This window comes from Dermacentor variabilis, chromosome 7 (genome assembly GCF_050947875.1).
Source record: "Dermacentor variabilis isolate Ectoservices chromosome 7, ASM5094787v1, whole genome shotgun sequence".
NCBI lineage: Eukaryota > Metazoa > Arthropoda > Arachnida > Ixodida > Ixodidae > Dermacentor > Dermacentor variabilis.
The window spans coordinates 136,344,906-136,372,618 of NC_134574.1; the positions used below are offsets into that span (position 1 = coordinate 136,344,906).

Sequence of the window (27,713 nt, forward strand, 5' to 3'; positions counted from 1 at the left end):
GCTGCTCGTGTGTGCGCGTATACTGTGCCCACGTCGCGGAGGCTGTCCCGGTTGCACGAAGTTGTGAACCCCCGCGATTGTCGTGCATTATACGGGTGGTTTTGAAGAAGTTCAGTTGAAGAGAGAGAGAGAGGGAGAGAGGAGCTGAAAGGAACTGTGGGAAGGAGAAAAGGAAACATCTGTCGACAACAATTATGGTATTACAACCTCTCCCGCCGGTAACCGTTCCTCCCTTGCATGTACTACAATATGTGCGGCTCGGTCGATCCAGACGAGGTACAGACGTATAGATGAATTACCGGGTACCGTCGTACAAGCGTTTCGTGCCTGACAATTGTCACTTCATATGTGCACCATATATGCGAGAAGAAAAGTAGCAATGCAGGATTAAGGCTGTTTCTACCGGGCCTGCTGTCGACGAATAGTTGTGCTTAGGTTTAGGTTAGAGGCTATGCGGAAGAAAAGAGAAACAAATAAACAAAAACGAACAAGCACCGAGCTAATCCTCGTTCATCGGCCATCTGAACACAATTCGAAGCCTCTCCCCCCCCCCCCCCTCCCCCTCCCCACAAGAGGAAATATATTATATAACTTCTCGGGGTTTACTGCAGCATGAGACAGTTATGTGGACTAATTGCCACGCGTACATTGTTTTACGGTTTGGCGGGGGCCGTTTTTTTGTTCTCATCAGATTGTCGCTGTTGTTGATTGGTCGCCGAGCACAAGAGGAGCCGACTATACCCAAAACTTATTGATAAGTGCGCGGATTCTTCAGGAAAAGAGCCTTGTCTAAGCAGATAGCGCGTACGAAGTGAGTGTTGTTGCACGTTCACGAATGTGAGCGAGCACGAGTGATTATTTTTCTGAATTGCATGCATATGATTTATGCATGTACAAGATCACGGGCGGATTCGACCCAGGCGACTGTATTTTTTTTTTTTTTTTTTTTTTTTGACGAGCGCGCTCGTCTCCGTATCCTTGTGCTTACCCGCCGTGGCAGCTCAGTGGCTATGGTGTTGGTCTGCTGAGCACGAGGTGGCGGGATCGAATCCCGGCCCCCGCGGCACATTTCGATGGTGGCGAAGTACGAAAACGCCCTTGTACGTTAAAGAACTCCAGATGGACGAAATATCCGGAGTCCTCCACTACGGCGTGCCTCATAATCAGAAAGTGGTTTTGACACGCGAAAGCCATGACTTTAATTTTTCAATATCATTGTGCTTTCAGTGCTGTAGGCGTTGCCTGAATGACACCCAATAGAGAGCTAAAATCTGAACATACAGTATTTGGCAGTCTTTGATTCTTCATCGTCAATGCACAGCGGGACAAGTTAAATTAAACGGGGTTAGCCCATATCTAGTTGAGATATGAGAAGGAAGCAGAGTCAGGTAGCCAATCTAATGTTTGGAGCAATATAGAGCTGGTCTGCTCGAGTTACAGAATGTGTTCATGAAAAATAGAGAACGCTGCTGAGAGCGACACACTCTCATAGGTGGTATGATAGGATAAGGAAATTTTCTGGCATAGGATGAAGTGAACTGAACCAAGATACGGCTAATTTGAGGTCGCTATGGGAGGCCTTCAACCTGCAGTACGAAACGTAGGCTGCCGCTGCTTGTGATGATATCTTGTGATCAACCATACACTTTTTCTATGAAATAAAAAATATAGCATGACTGCACCTGAATGGAAACGCACATAGTCACTTCTTTTCGTCTCGACTTGTGGCGCTGCGTTATCGTTATCGTTTAGAAAGCCTCTCATCAGCAAACCGTAGGGTTTGTTTGACCATGAGCAAGTGTGTCAGAAATAAAGAAGGGCAGTTCCACCCGAAGACAAAACACGCTTTTCTATAATGCTAGCGGAAATTGTCCTTAGCAAACGGAATGTCTACAGAAAGGAGCAGAAGAAAGCAAATCATGCGTGAATTTACAAGTGCAGCACTGGTAAATATAATATTTTTAGGGAGCATGCATGTGGTCGATGATTTTTACTCTGTCTTTACTCTGATTGTTACTCGGCCCACTCTGTCTATTCGGCTGTATAAATCATATATCTCGTGTCTATATCAAAGCCGTTACGAGTTCAGTTTTTTTACTCTTCACTGTCTCAAACGGGTCGTTTGCACAAAACTACACTCATTAGAGGACAACACGTGTAAAGACATATGTCCACAAACGCTTCATAGACATTCTTGCAGTTGATACAGAAAATTTTGCAGATTTTATACAGACAATCCAACTTTTTGCGGGAGGTGAGCTTCTGGCACACTTGCGTCTTCAATAATTCATTAGATAGTTGTAGAAATAAGTAATTTAGTGGAATGTTTCCTGAATGTCTGCGGAGTTCTGTCAACACACTTAAGATAATAAGCCCACTGCAGATATTTTAGCAGTCTATAGAGTTGACAGAAAAAAGCCTACGCATCTTCTACAGGATGTTTTAACAATTTTTTGTAAGGGAAGTGCTTAAGTTGTGCTAGCATGTTAGGCAATTCATTGGAGCGTTTTAGAACAGACGGTGGCAACGTACTAGACTGGGATAGTCTGCAAGTCGTAATAGTATGTATACAGCGCAACAGTTCTGTTGTGCTGTTACTTTAGAACAGCCGACACTTGACACTACCGCGCATGCTCACTCCTGACCATGACCGCCCCGCAAGCGCTGACCGCACTCTTTCAAAAGTAACTAAAGGTTCATTCAGCATTATCAGGCCAACGCACATGAGCGGCTGCAAGCAGTTTCGTCTGTAGTCTGAAACAAATTCTGACGGAGCTCGGCAGCCAAAGCGATCAAATGTTTCCCACGAATCCACGCTTACACATCGGGGACCATTTCGTCTGGAACTTTTCGCCCACAAAGTCTCACCAGACGGCTTCCAGACAGCATGCTCAGGCGAACGCAACCGCACGCATTAAGTTTCGTATTCAGTCCGGAACGAGTCCTAACGGAACTCTTGCTCCTCAGCAGCAGCAGAAGGCATTCCTCCCGAATCCGCGCTCATACATACAACTTTTCGTCTGAAACTTGAACAGATGGCATTAGTTCGGGATCATGTGACACGTGCCCGCCCTTACGGCGCCTTCTCTTAGTTTCGTTTCGAAATATACTAAAGGAAACGTAAAAAAAAAATAGGAAGCAGTAGTATTACAAGCGGCTGCGTGCGTGGTGGCGACTCACTTCGTACAAATTTTCTATATATGGCTGCCTGCTCGCCACGCGGGCGCCGGAAACGGTCACTGCGTAGAAAAATAGGTACATACTATCATGTCCCTTCGTAGCGGAAGCAAGCTCTGAAGCCAACTGTCTCCACCCTCTCACTAATGATGCGTGACGCACTTACTGGGGATAATGCGCCAGCAAGCACAGTATATATATATATATATATATATATATATATATATACCATGGAGCCCATTTGTGAAAAGGTGCGCTCTCCTTCTGATAACGGACCTTCAGCATAGTGTTCGCAAGCAAACGCAAGCGCCGTACGTACGCAAACAGCATTATCATCACTGCGCATGAGTGCACTCTAGAGTGTGGCTAACGTACGCTACGCCAGTTATTTCGCGTGTTGAACGGGTCCGCAATGCTTACGTCGGCTAAGAAATGACGTCGTCAAACCATCGCGACATCCTTGGTACTAGCTTCAATCGAAATCGTCCAGATGGCGGCGCTCTCGCTTTATAAAACAGGTTATAAAGGGTGTCTTATTTTTTTCAGCTGGACCAAATTTCCAAAAACCACCGTTACGTAGATAGCACACTCGTAATCTTTGAACTAAACTACTCGGTGAGGCGGACATTACTCCTAAGAGCAATCAAATGCGGATTGGTCTAGTTAACAAAATTTCAATAACGAAGTTCTGTACATACGAAATTAAAGCACATATTGGAATATAAGAATAGTAGCTTTTGCGATCGCAGGGCATATAGACATGAAATGAATTATTGGGATGGTACCGGTTTCGAGGTATGCGCCGCAAGCTTGAGGCAAAACTACACTGTTGTCCCACGTACATTTTGAAGAAAACGCTGTTTTAGACATCGAAGCACAAACGCAACTGGAGCGCCAATGTAGTTTGTCGGACACAAACTGGTGGAGTCCGGAAAATTCAATTCAAGTTGGGTGGCACGCCTTGCGAATTCACGCCGACAATTCGTGAAGTGCCCCATGTGCCATAAAGTGAATAAATAGAAATTTGAAACTGCTTTTGTGGTAATTACTCAATTACGTATTCTGACTTCTCGTGGAAGTTATGTGCGCGTCGACGAGTAACTTAGCTCAAGGTTTAGAATTGTGCCAACTACGCCTGACTTTAAAAGCTTTCCACCCGCCTCATTCCATGAACAAAGCGAGTATAGCAGCATCATAAAGAACAGAAATGACGGCATGGTGTTCATTACATTTTTGTCCCATATGCCGCTCAATGTACTTTTTTTTTTTTACACATGCACATGACGCACATATTTGCACCATGCCGTGGGCATTAGGTCGCAGCACATGAGCATTTGACAGGATCAAAGAAAGCTTAGTTGTGTGAATGCTTCCGGAGTTGTTCTTAAATGCTTTCGCTACGCAGCTACAGAGACCTTCGTTCACGAGGATACGCGATAGCCTTTCGAAACGTTTCAATGTGTAATCCGTAATCACGTTTTGTCTTTTATTGTTTAAGACAGGTGGTCTGCTAGCCAGAGCGTGGCTAAAACGTTTCTGGCGGTGCAATATCTTTCGCCCTCGGCCCGCTACGCTACGTTCAACGTGGCTGTGCCCACGTGATCGCTTCTGCTACGTCACGCTGACTGCGGCGCCATTCTATCAGTGGTATCGCCCGATCGCAACATGAAACGCTCTCAAAGCGTTACGTATAAGCTTGTCCCATGAGACAGAAAACCCTGCGGGATCAAGCGATGGCAACAAAAATGGCCGACTGCGCGGAGTAAAAACGCGTCAAAATATCCTGGAACTGCCGTCTGTAATTTCTCCGGGAGGTTCCTTTAGACAAAGTAAATAAATGCCTTTCAAAAGAAAATTTGGTAAATTTCAGTCTTGGTGGCAATCGAACACTGTCCTCCGGGGTGCGATACGAGCAGGCTTTCCCGACACCGCAACGGCTTCACGGTTTTGGTTGACTAAATGTGTGCCTGGTGCCTGCGTCACTGCACAGGTCACGCCGCAACCATCTGTTTGAGGAAACTTGCAGCCTAGTGCGGGCGCCGTTGTGCACGTGACGGCGCAGCCAATGGAGTGTAGGTGACGTCATCAGCGTCTTGCGTGTCCTAAGTAGTAATACAGAAGATAGTAAACCGTATAACTGTGTTCATTTGTAGTATTATGGGTAATTAATGTGAATTAAATTTATTTAATGGGAATTAAGGTGAATTACAGTGAACTAAAGTGAATTAAAGTCAGAACACGTTAGAGTAAGAGTACTTAAGGTGGAGTGAAGTGAATGAAGGTAAATTAATATATGTTAATGTAAAATGAAGTGGATTGAAGTAGAGTAAGGTAGGTACAAATAAAAGCGAGGTGCATTACCATGGATTAAAGTGAATTAAGGTAGAGTTGTGAAGTTAGAGTAAGGTTACTTAATCTGAATTAACGGGAATAAAGATGAATTAAAGTAGATTTAGGTCTATTCGAGTCGGTTAAGGTGAATTAAAGTGAATTTAAAAGGTGCATAAGTGACGGCCAAATACTTTTTCCTTCTATCGTCAACTAAAATATCGCCTAACCCCATTTGCTCATTTTGCTTTCTACTCCCCCCTTCAGTGTCATCCTCTCTGTTAACGTCCTTTCGCCTTCGTTGTTCGTTGCGTGGTTCTTGACTCGTTTTCAAACTTCCTTGAGTCAAGTCTCTGCCCCATATGTTAGTACCGGTAGGATGCAATAATTGTACGCTTTTAATTTCAAGGATAGCGGCAAGTTGCCGGTTATCACCTGGCGGTAGAGAGAGTGATTGTGATGAAGAAAAAGCGGGAAAGTGCGGCTTATAACATCCAAGGTAAAACCGCACCGAGGCTTAACAGTCAGCAAAGAGTGTACAGAAGTTTGATATAAATATACTTTTGCAAGAGTTGCACAGAGTGCTCACGGAATATCCCGTGTGCATTCCAGCCATTCCTCTTAAGAAGGACGGTCATTATTGCCCGATCTTTCGAAAGTTTGATAGCACTTCACCGAGAGGAATCACGGCCAGGACCATTCGAGATTCGGCAAAGAACTGAAGGCTTTCTCGCTTATTCGGAAGCAGAATTCCATTAGTGCTCGAACTTGACGAGATATCGCTTCTCGGGACGAAAAGTGCGTACTGTTCTTAAAAATCTCTTCCCTTCGACGACTTAATCTACTTTCGGAACGTGTCGAATGACACGACTTCGTCTTTGTACTGAGCCTTCCGAGAAATCGATGAAATAAAGAAGAAGAAGAAACAGTATTTTGGCTTATCTTAGTATTCAAAGTAGCCGATTAGGCTTTACTTATGGATGTGGGGCGGGGAAATGCGCTTAGGAAAATTTGATGAGAACGTGTTGGTGAATGAAGCAAAGTGTAATAGCTGAAAAAAACATTGAAGGAGGCAGTCTATGCACTTGGGTGTGTTAAATGTTTTGCATTTATGATAGGAAACTCCGGCAAATCATGTGCAAGAAGAAGAATCTTGATTTATGGTCTGACAATTTTCGATAAAACTTGTCATATATAGGTTGGCGTGAGGACATCCTTAAGCACAAGGTTTACGAATCCGAAAGTCTGCAACCAATAAAAGACAGTGGATTTCTACCAATTGCATCTGGTGTAACATGCGAAACGTATAAGTTCGATAAATCAATTTACATGTTAATGAAATATTTACTGTTCTCAGGGATTTCTTAAAAGACTTACAAATTAGCGGCATGTTTCACCAGTGTCGTATTAGATAAAGTAACATTTATCAATTCACAAGTGTCAACTTAAAGACTAGTGTTATAGTTATCTTATTTTTTTAGTTGAGTTAGAAAGTTGGGAACTTGCTTCTTCAGTCTTTGGTTTTTTTTTTTTGTCATTCTCCCAAATTACTGTAAAAAAAAGGTCAGCCAAATTAGTAAACTCCGCTTAATACCCTTCATGACATTTCGTTTTGAGATACATGGAACAAACTTCATGAAATTCGGTGCCCTGGATGTCGAACAACAGAAATTCTCCGTTTTGTGTATTTGGGTAGTGGAGTTCCGCAGATAAACTTTCCTCTAAAAAATACGAACGGAGAGCTGCTGTTATACTATAGCTTCTTAGTGCGCCTGGATGTCATGTTCTTGTAGCAGAATCACAAGTTGATCGAGTTGACTAATGTTCAACTTGAAAAACGGATACCGGTTTGTAGCCGAAGACGAAAGAAGGAAAAAGAAAAGGCGATCTCTGTCTTGAAGAGGCTCGCGGGTATTGGTGGAACTGTACTTTCTTGTTCTAAAAAAAAACATGCCTTTGTTTTTGCCGTTCGAATTTGTGGAGAGAGAGTGAGAGTTAAGCAGAGAAGTTAACCAGATACAAGTTTGCCGTTTGCTACCCTTCACTTGCTTAGGAGAAATGCAGGTTATAAAGAACAAAGGCGCATAGAGAACGTAACAAATAGGCAGTACAGGCGTTCGAAGAGTCAGGTAGAGAGCTTGGGTGTTCCGTTCACCACTTAATACTCGATCTTGGCTCTAATTACCGATAGCGCCAAACGCAATGCCCGTGCCGGGGAATAAACTGTAGAACACCTTCTGTGCTCCTGACCACCGTTTGCAAACGAAAGCGTGTGGTAGCATTTCTGCATCTTCTGATGTGCGGGTCTGCACTGAACAGAAGCGCTACGAAAGGAAGATACGCGCACACACTATACCCAGCAGGGTAGCTTAGTGCCTATGAAGTTTCGCTGCTCAGTTCGAGGTCGCGGGTTTGATCTCTGCCGCGGTTGCCGCATTTCAATGGGGCAAAATGCAGAATTGCTCGTGTACTTAAGGTGTGTCCCAATTCTGGCCAGCACCGCGGATACAGTCTACGTAGAAAGCTAAGGCGACAGTCGAGACAGCTTCGAAGCCAAGTAATGGGACTCGTTTCGAGCCGTCTGGAAGACGCTTCGGCGACGTGGCGCCACCTCGTGGGGACAATAAAAGTTCAGAGAAGCATAGATTATTTTTGTATCTTAAGTATTTGCGCCTGCTAATCCATGAAAAGCTCGACGTGACTAGCATTAAGGGCATAGGAAGGCGTGTCCACGTTTTCTGGTGCGCAGATCAACCTTCCCGTCGAGTTTCCAGGGGCCCTAGAAAGCCGCCATCTTGTTTGGACAGAATAGTAGCCTGCATAGTCTTTTACTTTGATGCCGTCTTCGCGAAACTGCCTACTTTGACGACTTCCTGAGAATTGGAACGAGAGTTAAGATGGCCGCGGTCAGCTTAGTTGTCTACTCTGCCGTCTGCGGCGTGTATTGGAACACAGCCTTAGATTTAAGCCCCCGTTGAAGAACCCCAGGTGGTCAAAATTATTCCGGCGTTACCAACTACGGCGGGACTAACCTTCAGATCGGGGGTTGGCCACGCAACACGCGAGTTTTCGTTTTATTTTCTATTTGAATTTTCAAACACACATATACCTACACGCACGCACGCGCGTGCGAATGCAGCATGAAGCATTTAGTTAGTTGATGGTACAATAAAGTCTGCCTCAACTAAGCAGTTGTACTCCAAATTGACCGTAAATTGCTGCACGAAAACTTTTCCATTCAGAAAATAAAAAAAAAACGCCGGCAGATTTCACGCACTGTGGGAATCGTTATGCGAAGCATTGTGCGGGGAGCCTGCCAAGTTAACGAAACGACCATCAGAGCACCAAGACGTAGGCGGCTGTTTTGCGACCTACATGACACACGTATCAGGATAATCATGTCGCGACCTATCATTTATGTTCGTCATACACTCTTGCCATACTATGCCAGTTTTGGTGCATTCCAAGTTAACTAAACGACCATGAGAGCACCAAGACCTAGGCGGCTGTTTTATGACCCACGTAACACATGTCATGATATTAATGTCATGACCGATCAGTTGTGTTCCTCATACACTCTTGTCATACCACGCCAATTTTGGTACATTCCAAGTTAACGAAACGACCATGAGAGCACCAAGACTTAGGCGGCTGTTTTATGACCTACATAACACACATGTCATGATATTCATGTCATGACCGATCATTTATGTTCCTCATACACTCTTATCATACAACGCCAATTTCGGTACATTCCAAGTTACCGAAACGACCGTGAGAGCACCAAGACGTAGGCGGTTGTTTTATGACCTACATAACACACATGTCATGATATTCATGTCATTATCGATCATTTATGTTCGTCATACACTCTTGCCATACAACGCCAATTTTGGTACATTCCAAATTAACGAATCGACCATGAGAGCACCAAGACCTAGGCGGCTAAATAGATAAATACTATCAAAGTGGCAAATGTTCGCCAAGACATGCTTCTCATATAATATTATCCGAATCTCACGCGCTGTGGTAGTCGCTTTCAGTGAAGCTTTCAGTGGTGTTTACGACGATTTCTGTTGCTGTCTAGGTAATGTTTGCGAGTATATTGTACGAGGAAGCATACATTTCTACGAGAGCCCTAGTTAAAGGACAACTGGCCAGAATGCGTTGTGGGTCGTTGATAAAAATGAAATGACCATGATTTATAGTGATAGAATACAGCGCGCTGTTCGCGATTTCAGTAGCAATTATAATTTTAACTTTGCAAAAGAAGTCTCATAAAACCATTAAGTGACGAGATCTGGAGGTGAAATCTTGGTACTTCGGATGTATTCTATGAGATTACTGTACGTAAGTCTACTGTTATATGACGTATGTCGCGGAGTGTGTCTCCACAAGTACATCATAATTATTGCTTAAAATTGCAGTTGGTATATTACTAGACACTCGCGCATTATTCTAAGCTTCGGAAATCAAAATATTAAACGTGACTACGCCAACACGCTGAACTGTGGATCACGTGTAAAGGCGACGTTTCGTTTTGGATCCGTTTTGAGTGGTTAAATACCAAAGAAGATGGACAGGAAACGACGAGTTTCCAAAGGTGTTTTGACGAGCGTGGAAGAAGCCCACGAATACACGCTAAATGCCTAGAGCTGCCAGTCACGCGACAGTTTTTCGTGTATTCGTGGGCTTGTTTCACGCTCGGAGAAACACTTTTATGTAGCACGCATGGAGCAACAGAAAATTGTACCGTGAGCTTTTCATGTTTCCTTACAATTTTCTCGTTGAAACTTTTCATATAATTGCATTATTTGAGAAGGTATTTAATTAGCTAAGACTATTTATGTGATGAGGCAGAATGAAAAAAATAACCTGAGTATCTCCAAGCGCTGGCAAATAACACTACCTTAGTTCTGTGCAGCTACGCGGCATTTGTATATGTTTTATGTTAGGCTCAAGTTGCATGGGACCCCTTATATATATATATATATATATATACACGCAGCTTCGCCGTCATAATATGCAGCTCTTACACACTTCGAGAATCGTCGCACTTAAAGCTTCTTTGATTTACAACACACGTGAACTAAATGGTTTGACATTTTATTCCCTGAAAGAAGTGAGAAATCGTTATTGCTTCCCATTAGAGCATAGTCCTCGCGCCGGGCACCGCGGGAGAAACTGGTACTCAAGCAGCTGCTCTCCTTTTTATTAAACGTCTTTCTCTCTCCCTTTTATAAGCACATTGTTTTCCATGCCACGTGCTGCACGCGCCAGTCATCTCAAAGCACTAACTGCCACATGATAAGGAGAGTGGTAAGGTTAACGTCTGCCCTCTCATTGCATGCCTGCGTCTGAGGTCCGACGTGTAGACCATCCGGTCATTGCGTTGGAGAGACCATCAAGCGCTAAATGTGCCGCTATTCCAATCTGTTTTTATTCTTATCTCCTGACGTTAAAGTTACGTGGCCAAAGATGCAAGCATCGGGCGGTAACCCGCAGCGTGGTTTGAAGAGCTTAATCAAACGCCCTCCTCGTTTACAGGGGGCCCTTTTTGTTGGCTTTCAAAACGAATAGCGCTGCCTACCTTGACAGAATTTTCTTATCTAATCGGCTGACAAAAGGCGAGGAACACGCTGAAGTGGAGAGGGCTTTACTGGAGCCGAGCTAGCTCAGTTGAAGTAGATAGCTGGATGAGCTGGGTGGTGCCGGCGTCTGCGATTGGTCCGCTTCCCCTTGCTTAGCTTGCGGTGGCTCGCAATGTAAGGTTGAAAATGCCGCTAAAACAGATACTCAGTGAAGAAGTGTTTACAAGAACTGAAATTTCGGCAAGTTTGTAATAATTCATACTTAGAGCCCGAAAAATGACGGCACAAGCACACAAGAAGTAAAACCAGACAGGACGAGCTAGTTTATTCTCGGAAAAATGCGCCTATTTAGCAGTCGACACAGATATCACAAGCAACGTGTGTCATTCCGAAACCGCGCTCCAACACCCTGAAACGTTTGAGAAAGTTGTAATGTTAATTGTGGTAAGGCTATGCTCATAAAAAACACAAAACACCAGAATTTCCGCAAGCGTATAAGACTTCTAGAAACACACTCTGACTCATGCCTTTGTCATGTGGGCGCTGACAGTGTTAGATTTGCCGCGAAAAACGACTGATTGAGATATGCTATTTCACTTGTGTGAAGGTTTATCGAGGGCTGGCTGACGCGCGTGGAACCTTTTTTTTTCATTTTCTTTAATTTTGAAAGCATCTACGACCTCCCTAGTTATCGTGTCTCGGTGACGCAAAAGGACTTATGTGCTTTGGAGAATGGGTTCGCATCCACATTGCCGCCAATGCACGGCAAGATACGAAAACGGTGACCCTTTGAGGGAGCTGTACTGGTCTGTAAGACTAATGTTTCGGCAGTGGCCTGTCTGCCCGGTGTAATTTGATCATCCCGAAAAGAGAATGTGGTACACACTACAGGCCAAAGGAACGAAGGTTACGCCGTGTCTTTTGGTACACTGAGCTTGTCCCGACATCGCTTGCCTGCGCATGCGCGCTAGAAGAGCTGGACAAATAGCGCTATAGCTTGTATTTAACAGTTAAAGCAACGCAAACATTATAGCGGAAGACAACTCTTTAGACGATGCGAAAGCTCATGAATATACTGTATTACCGCCTAGTTATTTCAGTTCTCTGACGTATTCTTTGGTGTACACCCCACTCCTACCTTGATGGTCCTGAGGCACTTCAATCTGGCTGTTGTAATACCAGCTTCATGGTAGCCAACTTCACGAACTATTCTTCAACAGACCATCTACGCTGTGTTTTTCTAGGTGTTGGCAAATATTGGTAATCACACAGCGGGCGGACACGGGAAGAGGCGATGCTATTTTTTGTCAAGTTTGGAATGGCACCAACGAAAGCTTAGGAGGGTTTTTACAGATCGGGGCATGTATTTCCAGCATGCGTGTGATCCGCCAAGCACAAGCTACACGTCTAGGAAGTGAACCTTATGATATTTTGGGGTCTCAAACGAAAAATTCAAAACCAGCCCTTGCCCGCGTCTTCAAAGAGCCCAAATGTAGCCCTTGCCTGTGCGACGTTTGACCTTTTCAAAATCAATTTCCCACTATGAGAATCCTATAACGGTCTCTGTAGGCAAAATGACCTCTATTAGCTCAGAAGAATCACCGATACGATCATATTATTTCTTTTGTATTCTAGCGTAGTCTAGCAATGACGCAATAGTTCTGCGGAAACCAGCAAGGTGGAGAGAAGTAATTAATAAGGAGAAAGTGAGACATCCACCCAAACGTAACGACTGGGCGGATGTCTCATTTCCCCTTTGTTAAGTCTAGCAATTTTGCCAAATTCAATGGGATTTCAACTGCGATAAGAACGCTTCGAGCAGAGTAAGTTAAAACACTCTGAATGTCACCACGACGGAAAGAAAAGACAAACGGAGGGAGGATAATTAATAACCAACGTCAGCATCAGCGCTGCCGTCGAGTTGTTGCCAAGTGCCACGTTGTGTCACACTGTTGTCACACTCTGACGCCACACTTCGTCATATTCCAACATTATCACATTTTGTTGCACTCTTGTATGCTCGGCCACAACCTAACAAAGTATTGCGGCACACTACATTGCCCATCGTGCCATCTGTTTAAACAGGAAGGGCCATTTTTTGACATTCCAGAGAAGATCATTCTCCTCTTTCTTTTCTTTTTGTCAGCGCATATCCAGTGACAATGCGTACAAAGTAAATTTACGATAATATTTAGGAGCACGTGTTAGATTGGCGTCGACTGCTACTTTATTCCCTAAGTGCACAAGACGGTTACAATATCTCTCGTTAGAAAACGGCTGAACTGACTTGAATCATATGTGTTGCGTTTGGGACAAAAAGCCGAATTTCACTGACTAATGGATCGTTATGTTTGTCTTCCTGCGTGCGTTGTCTTTTCGTTACGCTAATTTTCCTCCTAAGGAATGAAATGCCAACTATCCCAGCATGTTTTTTCTCTTGCTCGATCCATTTACGTCTTCATAGCTGGCTTTAACCAAAAGGTACCCATTATCAAAATTTAAGTAAGTGTGAAGCACTAGGTTTACACCTAGATCAGATGTTGCTTTTTATGTAGACGGTCCCTGTTGGCCCATACTACGTCCGCAGAAATCTGATATATGAGTCTGAAATGGCGTGACACTCTTACGCTGTTAATGGATATTTTGCAAAACGTCTCGCCTATAAGTTACTGGTATACTTTATAGAAGTGCATAATACATCTGCTTTGTCTGCTTTGGATGTCTCAGATGTCTCTGTCCAAGGAATAGCGATGCCATTTTCTGCATCTGTGTTACATGGTTGTAAGTTCCATGCAGTATTTTTCTTAACTTTGCAATTTGTAACAATTGTAAGAAAACTAGTTGCTTGAATAAAAAAAAATTCCTTGCAGAAGTGAGTACGTTTAACGGTTGTCTTTTTAAGGCTACCGGCGTTTTAAGTTTGTTGAAGTACACGCCAAGTAAAATTATTTATGCTTTGCTAAGAATTTAGTAATGAGTGCATTAGCTAAAGCTGCCTTTTAATATATTACAGTGATCTTGAATTGGCTTATTACCGCTGTGGCTTATTACTTTGATCGGCGTTTCGTAATTACAGAACTGAAATCCGTTGCACTGCTCTGAGGATTTTTCACTTGGTAAAAAGTCTGAAGACAGCGCACCAGTTTCGAAGTATTTGTCCCGAAATTGTGTCCGAATATGCGTTTGCGTTCCACGTATGTCCGTCCCGCTTCGCGCCCTATAGACACTTTCGAGGCAAATGGGCTCAACGGCAACGCGATTTTCTCCAAATTTTCCAAAATTTATCACAGAGCGAGGTCAGTCCCGGCATTCATCCAAAGTGGAAGTACGTAGAGGGCCGAGTGGTTTCGATTCGCCACGTGTCACGTGAGTCCTAAGCCAATGATTGACCTTAACGTAATCAGTTCGATCCCTTAATGTTATTTTGTGAGTTCATTATGCAAAATAGAAGTGAGACGTGCAGACAGGACACAAGAGCAGAGAAGTGGACAACACGGCGTTCGTGTTGTCCACTTCTCTACTCTTGTGTCCTGTCTGCACGCCTCACTTCTATTTTGCATAATGAATGCTTACCAACTAGCTCGGCTTTCTGTCGTTCTAAGCGTTATTTTGTGAGTTATTTTGTCAGCGTCCTTAGCGCATTCACGGATGATAGCCACCCGTATTAACATTGCAGAAAATGCGAGGTTACTGTTTTATTGCGCCGTTTTATTAATATTTCGGGCTATTCTCGTTTGAAGTGTATAGCCTACTGCAGCGTAGTTCGACGAAACACAGACCTGAGTGGCTGTTACATACGACGGACGTGATTTCACGGGAACCGAACGAAAGGTGCCGTAATCAAATCAATGCCAGTGTAACGTAGGCATTCTTTTCACTCGATTATATTTCTATGTTATCATGCAACGTTCGCGACCGGCCTCTCCTCGTGATAACTTAGGTTGACCGCTGTTCGGGCTGTTATCGCAGGGAACCAAAAAAAAGGGGGGAATTGCAATAGCTCTGTCTAATATACCGGCCCAGTATCCACAGTCCTGCTTCCTGTCCATAGATGAATAAAAAAGAGATGCATGAATACACTTGTGCAGATGAAATTCGTGCCAGAAGGTCGCGATGATGACCACCCGTGCGGCCATGCGAAATAGCCGTGTCCAACAGCACCGGAAGGAAGGAGGGAAAACGTGGAGAAGGAAGGCAGGGAGGTTAACCAGTTTTGCCTAACCGGTTTGCTACCCTACATATGGGAGCGGGATGGGGGGGATGAAAGATGGGGATACGGGCTTGGACAAGCGGCTGTGACAGTGATGTCACCTACCGCACAAAAGTGACAGACTGTAACCAACGATGTGTGTGCCGTGTTATGTGCCATCTATCTCTTCTCCAACAGCATCGGAAGATATCTGCAAAGTCAGTGGCTGCCAGTTGCGAGATCGTGGCCACGCCTGTTACTTAAAAGAAATGAGCAGAGCTAAAATAAGGAGTTTAAGTTGACTCGGCGCGGTAGCTACCTTTCGTCGAATATTAAGAGCTGTAACGGTAGCTCAATGCACTTACTCTGCGAATCACAGCTCCACAAAATAAATATGACGCGTACGATATTGTTCCTGTCGACAGCTAGAGAACACTGAAATGAAATGCTCCCTTTCAACTGTACGACCAAACATGAATAGCTTAAACCAAACCAGGACCGAGCGAAGGGGAGGAAAGTTCTCACAAAGATACATCTCTTTCACTTGTGTGTAGACGGTAATTAATAAACTAAATAGTCTAGCTGCACATACGCACACATTATGAAAAACCCACGAAAGCCAGCCTTCCTAGCGTCACGTTGAGGAGAGAAAAAGAGCATAAACTGGTCTTACCTTCTATAGAATATATATGAACAGAGAGGTTAAATATTTTCCCGCGATGACATATAAAAAAGAAGAAAAACGCAAGGACCGCAAGGAAAGGCGCTTCCCGTTGTACCAGGCACCTATGATTAAAACCTCTCCCAGTCTTCGACAAGGAGGTCCTTCTCTTTTATATATATGCATATCTGTTTTTTTTATTCTATATTCACAGCGTTTCATGAACGCAACCACGAGCGGACGTCGTTGTTATTCAACAACGGAGACACGTCAGAAGTGAAGTTCCGGAGAATACATACCCATACGCGCAGGAGCGCCGCGTGTTATAAAGAGAGAATCGAGCAGCAAAAATATTCGTGCGCGTTGACGTGCCTAAGGTATGTATAACGCACATCCGGAGATTCGTTCGACAGGCAGTGCCATTATCGCGCGAGACCAAAGGTTGTATAAGAATGAAAGGGCCCACCGCATCGCGATGTCCTGTCGTCAACACAATGAAGTCGCGGAGAAAACAAGACGTTTCCCAAAAGGAAAAAGAAAGGAGAAAAAGAAACAGACACAGGGGGGAAACTGTGTCTGTCGGCTTGATTGACGTCTCAAAAGGCAGAGGTTTGCAGGCACCGAAGCGACATCTATGGTAACATCAAGTTTCCTTCGGCGTAATTTTTGTTTTTCTCTTTTGTCTTTCCCCACCAATTATTGATTCTGTCACCTTGCTGCTTCCTCTCTGATATTTCATAATGCTTTGAGACGACAACCACCGGGGAGCATTGTCAGAAGAAAGCGCGAAGGAAGCACGTGATTCTGAGGTGAAAGAAAAAAAAGAAGACGCACACACTGACACGAAAGGTGCGAAAAAGCTAAGAAAATGGTACAGAGATGAACACTATAGATATGGCACGATATTGTGTTGTTCCCATTCGCATGTGTGAGGTTCCTCGGTGGTTAGATAACTTCTTTTTTCCCTTTTTCACTTTCTGTCAAGCAACATTGTCGTGACGATGAATATCTTTCAGGAACACGACTGAATTTGGCGAGGCGAGATGATATGAGAGTGCGCATACTTGATGTCTCAAAATGCCGTTAAAGATACGCTTTAATTAAATATGAAGATCACGTTAAAGAACAATAAAGAAAGAAATTCGCAGTTCTGCCCGAAAGGCGAAGCATCGATTGCAATAGCAATAGCAAATTAATAGATAGCTGTGCGAAGTAAGGATAGTAATTTTATCGGCCGCATAAACTTGTAAACATTTGCTTACTAACTAAATATGTAAGCTTGACTCGGCGTGGACGTAGAAAGAAACAGATACACAGAGACAGCGCTAACTTTGTGCGTCTGCTTCTTTCTATGTCCTTGTTCAGTCGCGCAACCCATTCTATCATTCAAGCGAACTAACCCGACAACGTTTTTGAACTAAATTAACTAGCACGGTGCCATGCGCGAACCCATAAACATGAATACATCTCGCTCGATGAGCGCGGAAACTCGCTGTGAAAATTCTGGAGGGAAGAATCGCGGCAGCAGCAAGTGAATTGACTTTCATGCATCTCTCGCTTCAACACGAACGAAGCGTCGACAGCACAGCGCATACAACGCTACTGGCACCACACGCACTCTGCAAAGATCGCAGATCGCTTTGAAGATGAGGCCTGCGCGGGCGCACATTTTAGCCACGTCGCAGATCGCTTTCAAGACACACGAGCGCCGGCCACGCATCCCTGTGGCGTCCACCAGAGCGTCTACTACGGTGTCCGCGATTCACGTGGCCAACGCCATAGTAGACGCCGCGGTTGTCTCCACTCTGTACGGAGTGGTGGCGAGGAGAACATCGAGGCACCGTAGCAGCAGCAGCCGCAGAAGAACGCCCTTTCTCCCTCTCCTGACGCCCCTGCCTCGCGCGCCACAGGAGAGGGCACGATCCAGGCCGCGTTACTCGCTCGCGCATGCGCGATTGAACCGCGTTCGCTGGCTCACCCTCACAAGCTTTCACTCATACTGAACCCGCCGGCGACGGCGATGGCGACGGCAGAAATGCGCCTGGAGTGTCCCCATATAATTGCTATCGCAATAATATGTGTAGTCGAGCAAGATCGGTAGATTATTCGTCCAGAACTTTATTACCGTTTTCCTGTGTGCCGATACGTGACTTGCTGCGTAGAAAATTGCTACCAAAGGTCCTGCTACAGTTCCTCAATTTTCAATCAAACGCGTCAAAAGAAAAAAAAAGTCGACGTAATCAATTCCTGCGTGACGTCCTACGTAAATTAGCCAGTGCTGACGTCGCAAGTGACGCCTGTATAACGGATAACGTAGTTGAATATAATTGCCGTCGTCCCGATTTCTTTTTTTTGTCATTTTTCTCGCTTACAGGAACTCTGTTCTGGCAACGAATTGCGAAATCGTTACTAGAGAAGCCTTATCTGTCTGTCTAGCTTGACTTAGTATTGTCACGTTCTAGTGACGTTGAAGAACACAGTGCAGCAAAACTGTGTGTCGCGAAACTAACCTTTTTATTGGGCGAACCCGTGCCCACAAAACTGGCTACACTCGAAGCGCAATGATAGCGGCGAGCACAGTAGGCGACCGCCGAAATCTGATCTGCGACTGACATGAGCCGTCAAAGGTTCCAGCGCAATGGCTGGTGCCCGCGCGTCTTCCAGAAAGTACTACACAATTAGTCCATTATGCTTATGTAAAATGGTCGCTCTTCTTTCAGCAGGTGTGGTAGGCCAGAACAGACGCAGGAACAAGAGATGGCTGGTGACGTCACGCTGAAGATCGCGCACTAGCCGACCGCGACGTCATAAATTTTTGGCATTGCTTACTCCGCTGTTCAGTTAAAGGCCAACGGGAGCGAAATTTGACGTTGGCTAAGTGGATAATGAATTAGCAGTATATGTTACTCAAGCAATCTGGGTTCACGGTTTACGTGGCTGGTAATTGTCCACACTCCTATTATTAGCAGTCTTTCAATAGCAACTAAGCAGACGACCATTCCAGCTGGCGGTTACCGGATGTGGAATTTCATCACGTCGCCTCTGATATTTTTTTTTTTTCGCGCTCATTTCCTCATATTGGAGGTCATGTCAAAGAACGACGCGTTTCAGTCATGCGCCACTTCCAACGAGTGGTAGCGACGATGCTTTGTCAGTTTCGCTATAGAAAACCGAGCTATTGCGAGCCTTTCCCGATGAGTACAGTCATATTTCAAGCATAATTTTTTTTTTCACGCAGGCTGTTCGTTATCTACACTTTTTCGAACAATAGGCACATCAAGTGGCCCCAACTTTCATTGCAACTGGCATTTGATATTTTGTCAGCAAAGAATGACCTTACGCTGTGTTATAAGGAAACCAGAGTTAGGACCCTGGAGTGTTTCGGCAAATCTTGTTGGAAGGTAATCAAGGAAGGTAAGTCTTAGCTTCAGTTTCTGAAGTGCTAACGAACTTCCCCTTTATTTGCCGAAATAACCCACCGTGGTGATTCGGTGTTTATAGCGTCGCGCAGCTGAGTTCAAGGTCGCAGTTTCCGAGCCCTGAAGTGGCGGCGGCATTTTGTTAGGAATCAAATTCAAAACACTCGTTGAGTTAAGTTTAGTGCACGTTAGCGAAAAGAACCGGCGGTCAAAATTTATTCGGAGTTCCCCATTGCAGCGTGCCTCATAAACATATCTTGGTTCTGGCTCCGAAAAGGAAATAAAATCTGCTCAATTTAATTTGCGAAGTTGAACGTCAAGGAGAGTTATAAGAAATGCAGATCCAACGTGCATGTTGGGATAAAGGAAATAAACCGCATCGTTTCGGAGTTCTCTGAACAGTCTATATACAGACATATTGCACCCTATATGACATGTCTGTAAACAAGGCACAACGATTGTCAGTAGGTCCGTAGGAAATCCGTGATTTATAATATTAAATCTTGTTTGAGGGTGTAACAGCTGCAGACGTCACAGTGTCGTTGATGGCGTGATGAAATTATAATGGTTAAAATACCAGAATCAAAGCTGACTTTAACAAAATAGCTATATACTACGTATGGCAAATGCCAGAGACGTTTAATTTTGTTTTATGCAGTTACGTGATTTCTTCCACACGAAGGTTTTCTCTCATACCTGTCCCAGGTACTTGTACGTCACGGAATCGTCATCGACACACAAACATAACTCTACCTGGTTGCTCTGAAACATAATAATAAATGATTATAACATAAAGGTTACTTTGCTTATACTCCTCAAACAGACAGACAAAAGCTTCTTTGCGCGTTTTTTATTTAGCCAGCAATGAGTACATTTTGTTTTTCACGTTCGTGTTTTACCGGCTCTAAATTTAAGGCCAGCTAGTAGAAGTTCGTACGGCTGCAGCGGTTAAAGCTGATGGTCTCATTCTGCATAGCCGCTTGCGTAGGAGTCCCTAAAGTCACTAAAGTCCCTAGCGTAGGAGTCCCTAGCGCATGAGCATGGCGTCGGTGATGAATCATCCCCAAGGACAGCCACGAAGCAGACGCAGTTTCGCCGCGTACGCACTCACGCCACACGGGATATGCCTGCGACGACTGGCTGTCTGTGGGGTGCTGTTTACGCTGCACAGCAGCGGAGGCCGCATCGCCTGCTTGTTATCGCTGCTATCCCGGACGGTGCACATTTATGGACTTGTACTTGTGAATGGGCCTCAGAGCGGCTTCCGCTTCTTATAATACACCTTTCACTTTCGTGTGATGGCCAAATTCTCTGAAAGGTGAAAAAAAGAAATTTTAATGTAGATACGTAGTTCACCTAATTTAACAACCTTTGTTATCTTCAAGGGAGAATGGCATGTTTCTTTTGAGAGCTTGTATGCTTATACTCGCCTTGGTACTCACAGCGCCTAATCCAGACCAGACCTTCGCGCACATCTGGCAACAGCGATTACGGACTACGACGGACACCACCGCAATGGGACTTAAAAACGAGCCAGCAAGCGTCCACTTCGGCTACGGCACCGCATCGAGTGTGCAACGTACTCAACTACTGCTATTGCAGGCTAGTTACGTACGGTGTGTTTCATGCATTAGGAGTAACAACTGCGGTTTGATCGCGGTGTCGTGCCCAGTTGAGTGGTTTGATGTGTTAAAGCGTTCTGATTTATTCCTGTGTTCGCTATACTCTGCAATGTTTGAGTTGCTCCCCTTGCTTTCTGGCGACGTTGAGTCGAACCCAGGTCCCAGGTGAAAAGCTGAGGCAGATGCGTTTGCCTCGGCTCTTGAGGCGACACAGAAACTAGGCGCCGCACTAGAGGCGCTCTTGGCGGAATTAAAAAGCGCAAAGGACAAACAAGCTACCACTGATAATGAACACGTAATTCGAACAGCCAGGGTTGCGGCGCATGAGTTAGCCACTTCCACAGAAAGCGCTGTAGACTCGAGCGTGAAGGAGAAAGTGAGTAAGACTTTACGTGATGTCTTAGATCAGCTTCAAAGAGTAACTAGCAAGATGCGAGGACGCAGAAAATAGGCCCAGACGAAGTAATTTGCTCTTTTTCTGGATAGAAGATGATCCTAAAGAGGATAGGGCTACCCCTGAAAAAAAAATGTAATAAAATTGTGCTTGCCTTACACAATGCCCCCAAAGGGCCTGTAATGTATTTTAAATAAACAAAAATGTAAAATAATGTCCCATTGTCGGCTACAGTCTTTGATAAAGGGTAGCGCACCATAAGTACATAAATAAAACTGCGTACCTATGCCACTAATACCCACACAAGCTAAACTTTGGTTAAACTGGGAGTATTTCCATCCGACTGCCTTCTCCCCAAAATCTGACGCACGGAAAAGCGCCGCCCATGTGCAACGCAAGCTCAAGACGTGAAATAAACAGCAGATAAACAAAGACAACAGTTGGTAGGTTTTAATTACACGTTCTCTTTATTTTATGTACATATGCCAACACAAAGCCGTTAGCAAAACTAGAAGGAAAAAAAAAACACTTTTGCAAAGTATATTTCTTGCAACATATATTTTTTCTCCATATTTTTGACACATTTTTTCGCTTACTGCCAACAGGTAAGTAGAAATCTATGAACGAGTGTCACATCGAGGATGTCGTAAAATGACAATTTGATGCACTCGTCACGTGACAATATGTTCTTTTAGAACAACACAGAAATTGAAACAGGTACGGCAATTGTCCATTTCTACTTCGCCCTCCAACATCTACGTAAAAGCAAAAAAAAAAAACAACGTCTGCAAAATGTGAAATATACATGTGTATTTTGACACTGAGACTAGATGAAGCATGTGAATGAGAAAAAAAAAACGAAAGCAATACAATACAACCACTAACAGAAAGAACGTTCTAACACAGCAGCTGCTTAAGCAGAATTGAAAAGCGGTACCGCGCATTCCTCTTACAGGGTAAAAAATCGGAACTCAGGGGCCTTGAACATTTCATGCACTCACCGCGTCACTTGAATATCTCGAATGGGAGACGAATCACGACCTTTCAAAAACGCCATAGCGAAAACTCTTCCAAACTCGCCAACACGACGCTAAATGTGCTGCTGGAATGCTCCTCGATCTAAATGCTGGAGCAAGGGGAAACATTTTTTCTTTTAATCATTTCTACGACGAATATCTTGAACTGATCCCGTCTACGTGTAGCAGGGTGTAAACTGAACAACATTTAAATGCAATATGGTAACAAGTGGGAATATTTTCACTGCCGTTTGAAATGTCCAATGTAAACGCACTTAGAAAATTAGAAACTCGTGTCGAAAGTCACCAATAGACTGTAGCGACTGCAAAATTTTCCGTTTCCCAAAGAATAGAGAACGCTTTGACATAACCACCAAATCGTCTTATTAAACGCACCATTTCTCTCTCGTTGTTGCTGAATTCTTTACACGGCCTGCGATCCCGAGGTTGCGTTTGTATATGTTAAAGTGCGGTTTTACGATGAAGTGAATTGCAACTGCACCCTTCTGTACACTCGTATTCAAATCTGGAACATTATATTTCATAAAGATATCAATGCAATGTTTTATTTTCCTGTGTAATCTCACGCGACGCTTTTTAAAAGGCTACATTGTTGCTCACTGCTAAGCGCACCATTTCACTTAAAGTCAATCTTGCACTGCATCACAGATCTCTGATTCGTTGCAAGATATATCACGTGATTACTACGCCTGATGGAGACACCCATTAGTGAATTATATTCATCTCAGACGTTGAAGTTCAAGTAGCCGTGCGTGTTTTAATTCTAATTCAGTGTACCCTCTGAAAGACGATGATGTATCTTGTACAGGCCAAAACATTAGGCAGCTTCTTTTGGCCAAAGGAAGTCATCTCTTAACAACTATGCCTTTATTATCGCTGTCGTTCGGGATACTGCTTCGTTATTTGGCCAAATCGTGCAGTCCGGCAATGTGAAAAAAATATTTTGGGGACCCCTCGCAAGCTGAACAGATGATGTTTATTAAATGTGGGGATGCGCAATGACTTGGACAAATCGCCGAATACTTTCCAACGATGAGAGCTTTGTAAAAACGCCTCGTCACTGCCTTTTAGCACAGAAGGTGGAGGTGCACATAGTAGGAAAATTTATTTAAACGGCCAGTAAATGCTTAAGCGTAGCATTTTATTCAGTACAACATTGTATGCGGGGCACTAAGTGTGACATCAGAAGAAGGATCAAGCTGTGAAATGCAGAAGCAATAGAACCGTTTGAGGATGTGGAAATCCTCTTTTTTTTTCATTAGAGAGGCAAATGTGTCTTCAGCCCGTTACATTAAAACAAACAAAAAAATCTAAGCCGGGAAAAGTGGCAGAGACGGAACTAGGGAGACTAATTCTACATGGACGAGCTGTAGAATGAACGGGTGTGCATGAAAAAAAAAACACACACACACAGATGTAGGACATGTGTTTGCGCAATTTCCACACTTTGTATGTAAGCGAGGCTGCGTTAAACGCTGACGCATTACCGTGCACGATCGCCCGTGCCAGTGGTCTAAATGCACGCAGCCGTTTACATACCACGCACATAAGCACATGCACACAGAGTTGACGGGTTATGCTTCGGCCCGCAACAAACTTTTTTTTTAAACTCTTAACTTGGTACGCAGGGACTAAGGCACTTTCCCATTCATAGCGCCCCAGAGAGTCTTTCTTTGGTATATGTCAGCATGTTCAAAGTCTACGTCACCCTTGCGGTGTCGTGAACACGGCTTTGGAACAGAGCCCTTGGATTACACGGGCCCCTCGCACTTCAAACTTGGGTGGTCCTTCGTCCTCTCATGAACAAATGCGGGGTATAAGTCGCAAGCCGCCAGAACGGAGTTGCTTCACGTTGCGCCCGCGAGCTGTCCTCAAGTTCGAACAGAATGTATCAGTGGGTAGAGCTTGCGGCAAGAGTGTCTCTTCGACGTTTCGTCTAGGCGTCCTCCTAATCAAGCATGCTGGTGGATATGTTGCTTTTTTTTTCTGTACAAAAGTGTGCCCCACACTTTGCCGCACAAGAATCTCGTTAAGCCAACGTCTGTGGCTACAAGGTCAATGCGTACCAGTGCCTCTACGACGGGGCAGCCATAGTCCTACTGTGCCAGGGTCAGTCAACGTCTTCAGGGAATGAGCTAGAAACCGATGGATAGGGACACCGTACATTGCTGTCTTCATCTGTGGAAAGTTGGTGTTTTGATATGACCACTGTGTAAACGACCCTCTAAATTTTCACATTTAGACCTGCCGATCGAGTTCAGGACTACCTCGCTTTTGAAAAGTATTGCCTAGAAGCGCGGCTTAAGGCGCTCTGGCATGATTCAACTTGGCTTTGGGACAAAAGAGAAACTAAAAAGTTTTAGTCGGATGCTAATCATTCCTTAATGGTGTCCAGTAGTACCGGAGGGAGATAAGCTACAGAGAGTGCTCACTGCCGTGAAGACCCAAAAAGTAGCACACGTGCAACAACGATCGTGAAGACACAGCATGTTCACTTTTTCAAAAGCTTGGAATCGTGTGTTTCGAAATGTTCCTTAGAAGGTTTACGAGGTTTTCTCGTAAAAGAGATCCTTGTCAGGAACCTTACCTGGTCAGCCGAATACATCATCACTCTGTCAAGTGTAAATCAATGATCCCCGTTTCGATTCCCGATGCCCGAAACCTCTACAGTTCAGTCAACACCTACCTACCGCTCATGAAAGTGCTCCGTGACACTGTTGACGGACCACTGGACTCAAAGTTTCAAATTTTCCTGGTCATGGACAAGATCGAGAATACCGACAGCCGGCGACACCGCTACGCTTGCCTTCACTGTTATACGCGTGCACCGCGTCAGGGAAAGTCGCTTGTACGAAATTCGCATTCGACAGTCAACTGGCGCACAGAGCATTACACAACCCCTATCGTGCCTGCGCGAGGACTTGAGACGGAAAATATTGAATCTAAGCTGGACACCGTGTACGCTCGACTACAGAGTGTACTGTACATAGTTCCTTCAACTCTGCCAAGCATTAAAGGAGTTGTCACACCATACCTTAAACAACGACAGTAGCAACTGCAAGCCTATGTAATGGAAGGTGGTAGCGAGAATTTGCCTGAGCGCGAATCCCATTTTTTCCAAAGCGCGCGAGTAACGCGCGTAAGATTATCTTTCCTAAAATGCGAAAGAAAAACCTTCTCGCGCGCTGGTCGCTGGCGTCACAGCGTCTTCAAAACAAATTGAATGTTGCAGAGGGGGCCGCAACAGCCCAACGCTGCGTCGCGGTTGCGTAGGCTTAGCGACGTCCTCGGGCAACATCGTCACCACTCCGTAGCGCACACGGCGCGTTCCATTGTTCCACAGTGCAGGACAGCCTTCGAAGTTACATCCATCTCGGTGCACTCGCAAACATGGCGATTACCACTGGTCTGTCTTCCGACCTCCACGGTTGCGCCCGGCGCGACACTCGGCATGCAGCTGTAAGACTGTACAAATTTCTCCACCACATATGTGCAAGGAATGAATCCCAGGCGGTACCAATCGCGGCTAGAAGATGGCGCCACTCCTGGAATAGGAGGAAGAGCACCAGCTTTTTTTTTACGCAACGTTCTCTGTACACGTCGACACGACAATGTCGCGTTGTCGAAAGGGGCAGCCATTTAGCACTTCACCGCTTCATGCAGGGCCAGGCGGAGGGCTGTTGTCGAGAGTGTGTTCGTCAACGCGCATCGAATTCACCACTCCTGTAGTCCACGGAGTCACCTCCGTATCATGTCGACTTTTCCGTCTCTCCGTACGCATCGTCACGAGAATCGTCAAGGGGGGGGGGGCGCTGTCATTCTTTGTGAACCCAGCATCGGATACCAGGACCCCCCCACTCTGTCACCTCTTCAGTTAGGCGCAGTTATCAACACACCGAAGTTCTGGAACTCTTTCGGTCTGGGTGTGACATCAATGTCAAGGGGCCATCGCTAACTTCTTTTGTCACCAAGATTTGTTTCCAACAACGATATCCACTTGAGGTTATCAGTCCTGCACTCCGGACTCACGGTCGCCGTGAGGCGCGTCATCACTGCCGAATCGGCTCACCGCACATTTCGGTCCACGTCATGTGAAACTACGAACCACCACGCACTAACGCGCTAACAACCTCAGTCCTGGACTGCCATGAACTCCGGAGTCGAGTCAGGGCAGTGGTTGCAACCGCGAGCGCCTGTCTGCTCGGTCTCGTACTCCGTTCGGTCCACGTTGAGGGGAGGGGGAGGGGGCGAGCCAAACGTACTGGCGGCTCGCTGTCGGCGGCTCTGTCCCACAGCCTCCCGGACCACACGCAGTTCGCACGTCGCCACGGTCGCGGGGTGGCCGTCACTCGGTTCGTATCGCGATCAGTCCGTCCACCTCGCGACACATTCCTCTGTCTCGGCGTTCACCACCACCTCGGTTGCGGCGGTATCATCGGATGCGAGTAGGTGGGCATCACGCTCCCTCCGAAGGACCCCATGCACGTGGCCACGGCCGCCGCGGCCGCCGAGCCCAGGTCGCCGGGAAACGGCACCGGCGCCCCCGGCGGCGGTTGCAGCACGGACGAGGTTCCGTCCTTGAGCGATCCGGGCTGGCAGGGCTTTCCGTCCCGCACCAGGACGGGCACCGCAACCCGACGAGGCGACGGCAGCGGGTTGCCGGCGCCGGCCGACCCGTCCAGGCCCTTCTCCTGCCGGGCGCGCTTCGTCTTGTAGCGGTGGTTCTGGAACCATATCTTCACCTGCGTCGGCGTCAGCCGGATGATGGATGCCAGGTGCTCGCGTTCGGGAGCGGACAGATACCTGCGTAGCCGGCAAAAGGTGCGCGCGGACTTGTTAAGAACATTCTTATGCGGGGACATTGCACTATAGCGCTTAAAGAAGGACACGGACAGGAACGTAAAAAAGACACACCGAACGCTAGTAAAGCTGGGGAGGGGAGTACAGGGCCCAACGTACTAGAAAGTAATGCATTTAAGGCAGAAAGCTGGGCTAGCTTGTGGTTATTCTTGTAAGGGGACATTGCGCTAGCGCGTAAAAAAGGACACGGACAGGAACATAGCGCTTGGTGTGTCTTTTTCGTGTTCCTGTCCGTGTACTTTTTTAGGCGCTAGTGCAATGTCCCCATATAAGAATAACCACCAACTAGCCCAGCTTTCTGGCTCAGATACTTGTAAGAACACACGCGCAACCCTTTTTTTTTTTTGCCTTCGTGGACATGTCAATTCTAAGAGCACCATTGTACCATAGGCAGAAGATGCGGCTACGATAACGAATAGCGGTGCGATAACGTCT

At 45.4% G+C, this 27,713-nt stretch overlaps 1 protein-coding gene across 1 annotated transcript in view; it reads right to left on the bottom strand.

Moving 5' to 3' along the window:
- Positions 1–21,825: 21,825 nt before the first annotated feature.
- Positions 21,826–27,713, bottom strand: part of LOC142587960 (uncharacterized) — a 93,220-nt gene continuing 87,332 nt past the window's right edge. Inside the window, exon 5 of the mRNA XM_075699361.1 lies at positions 21,826–27,221. Within this exon, the coding sequence (XP_075555476.1) occupies positions 26,825–27,221 (397 nt within the window). The 3' untranslated portion in view covers positions 21,826–26,824. The remainder of the gene's footprint in view (positions 27,222–27,713) is intronic.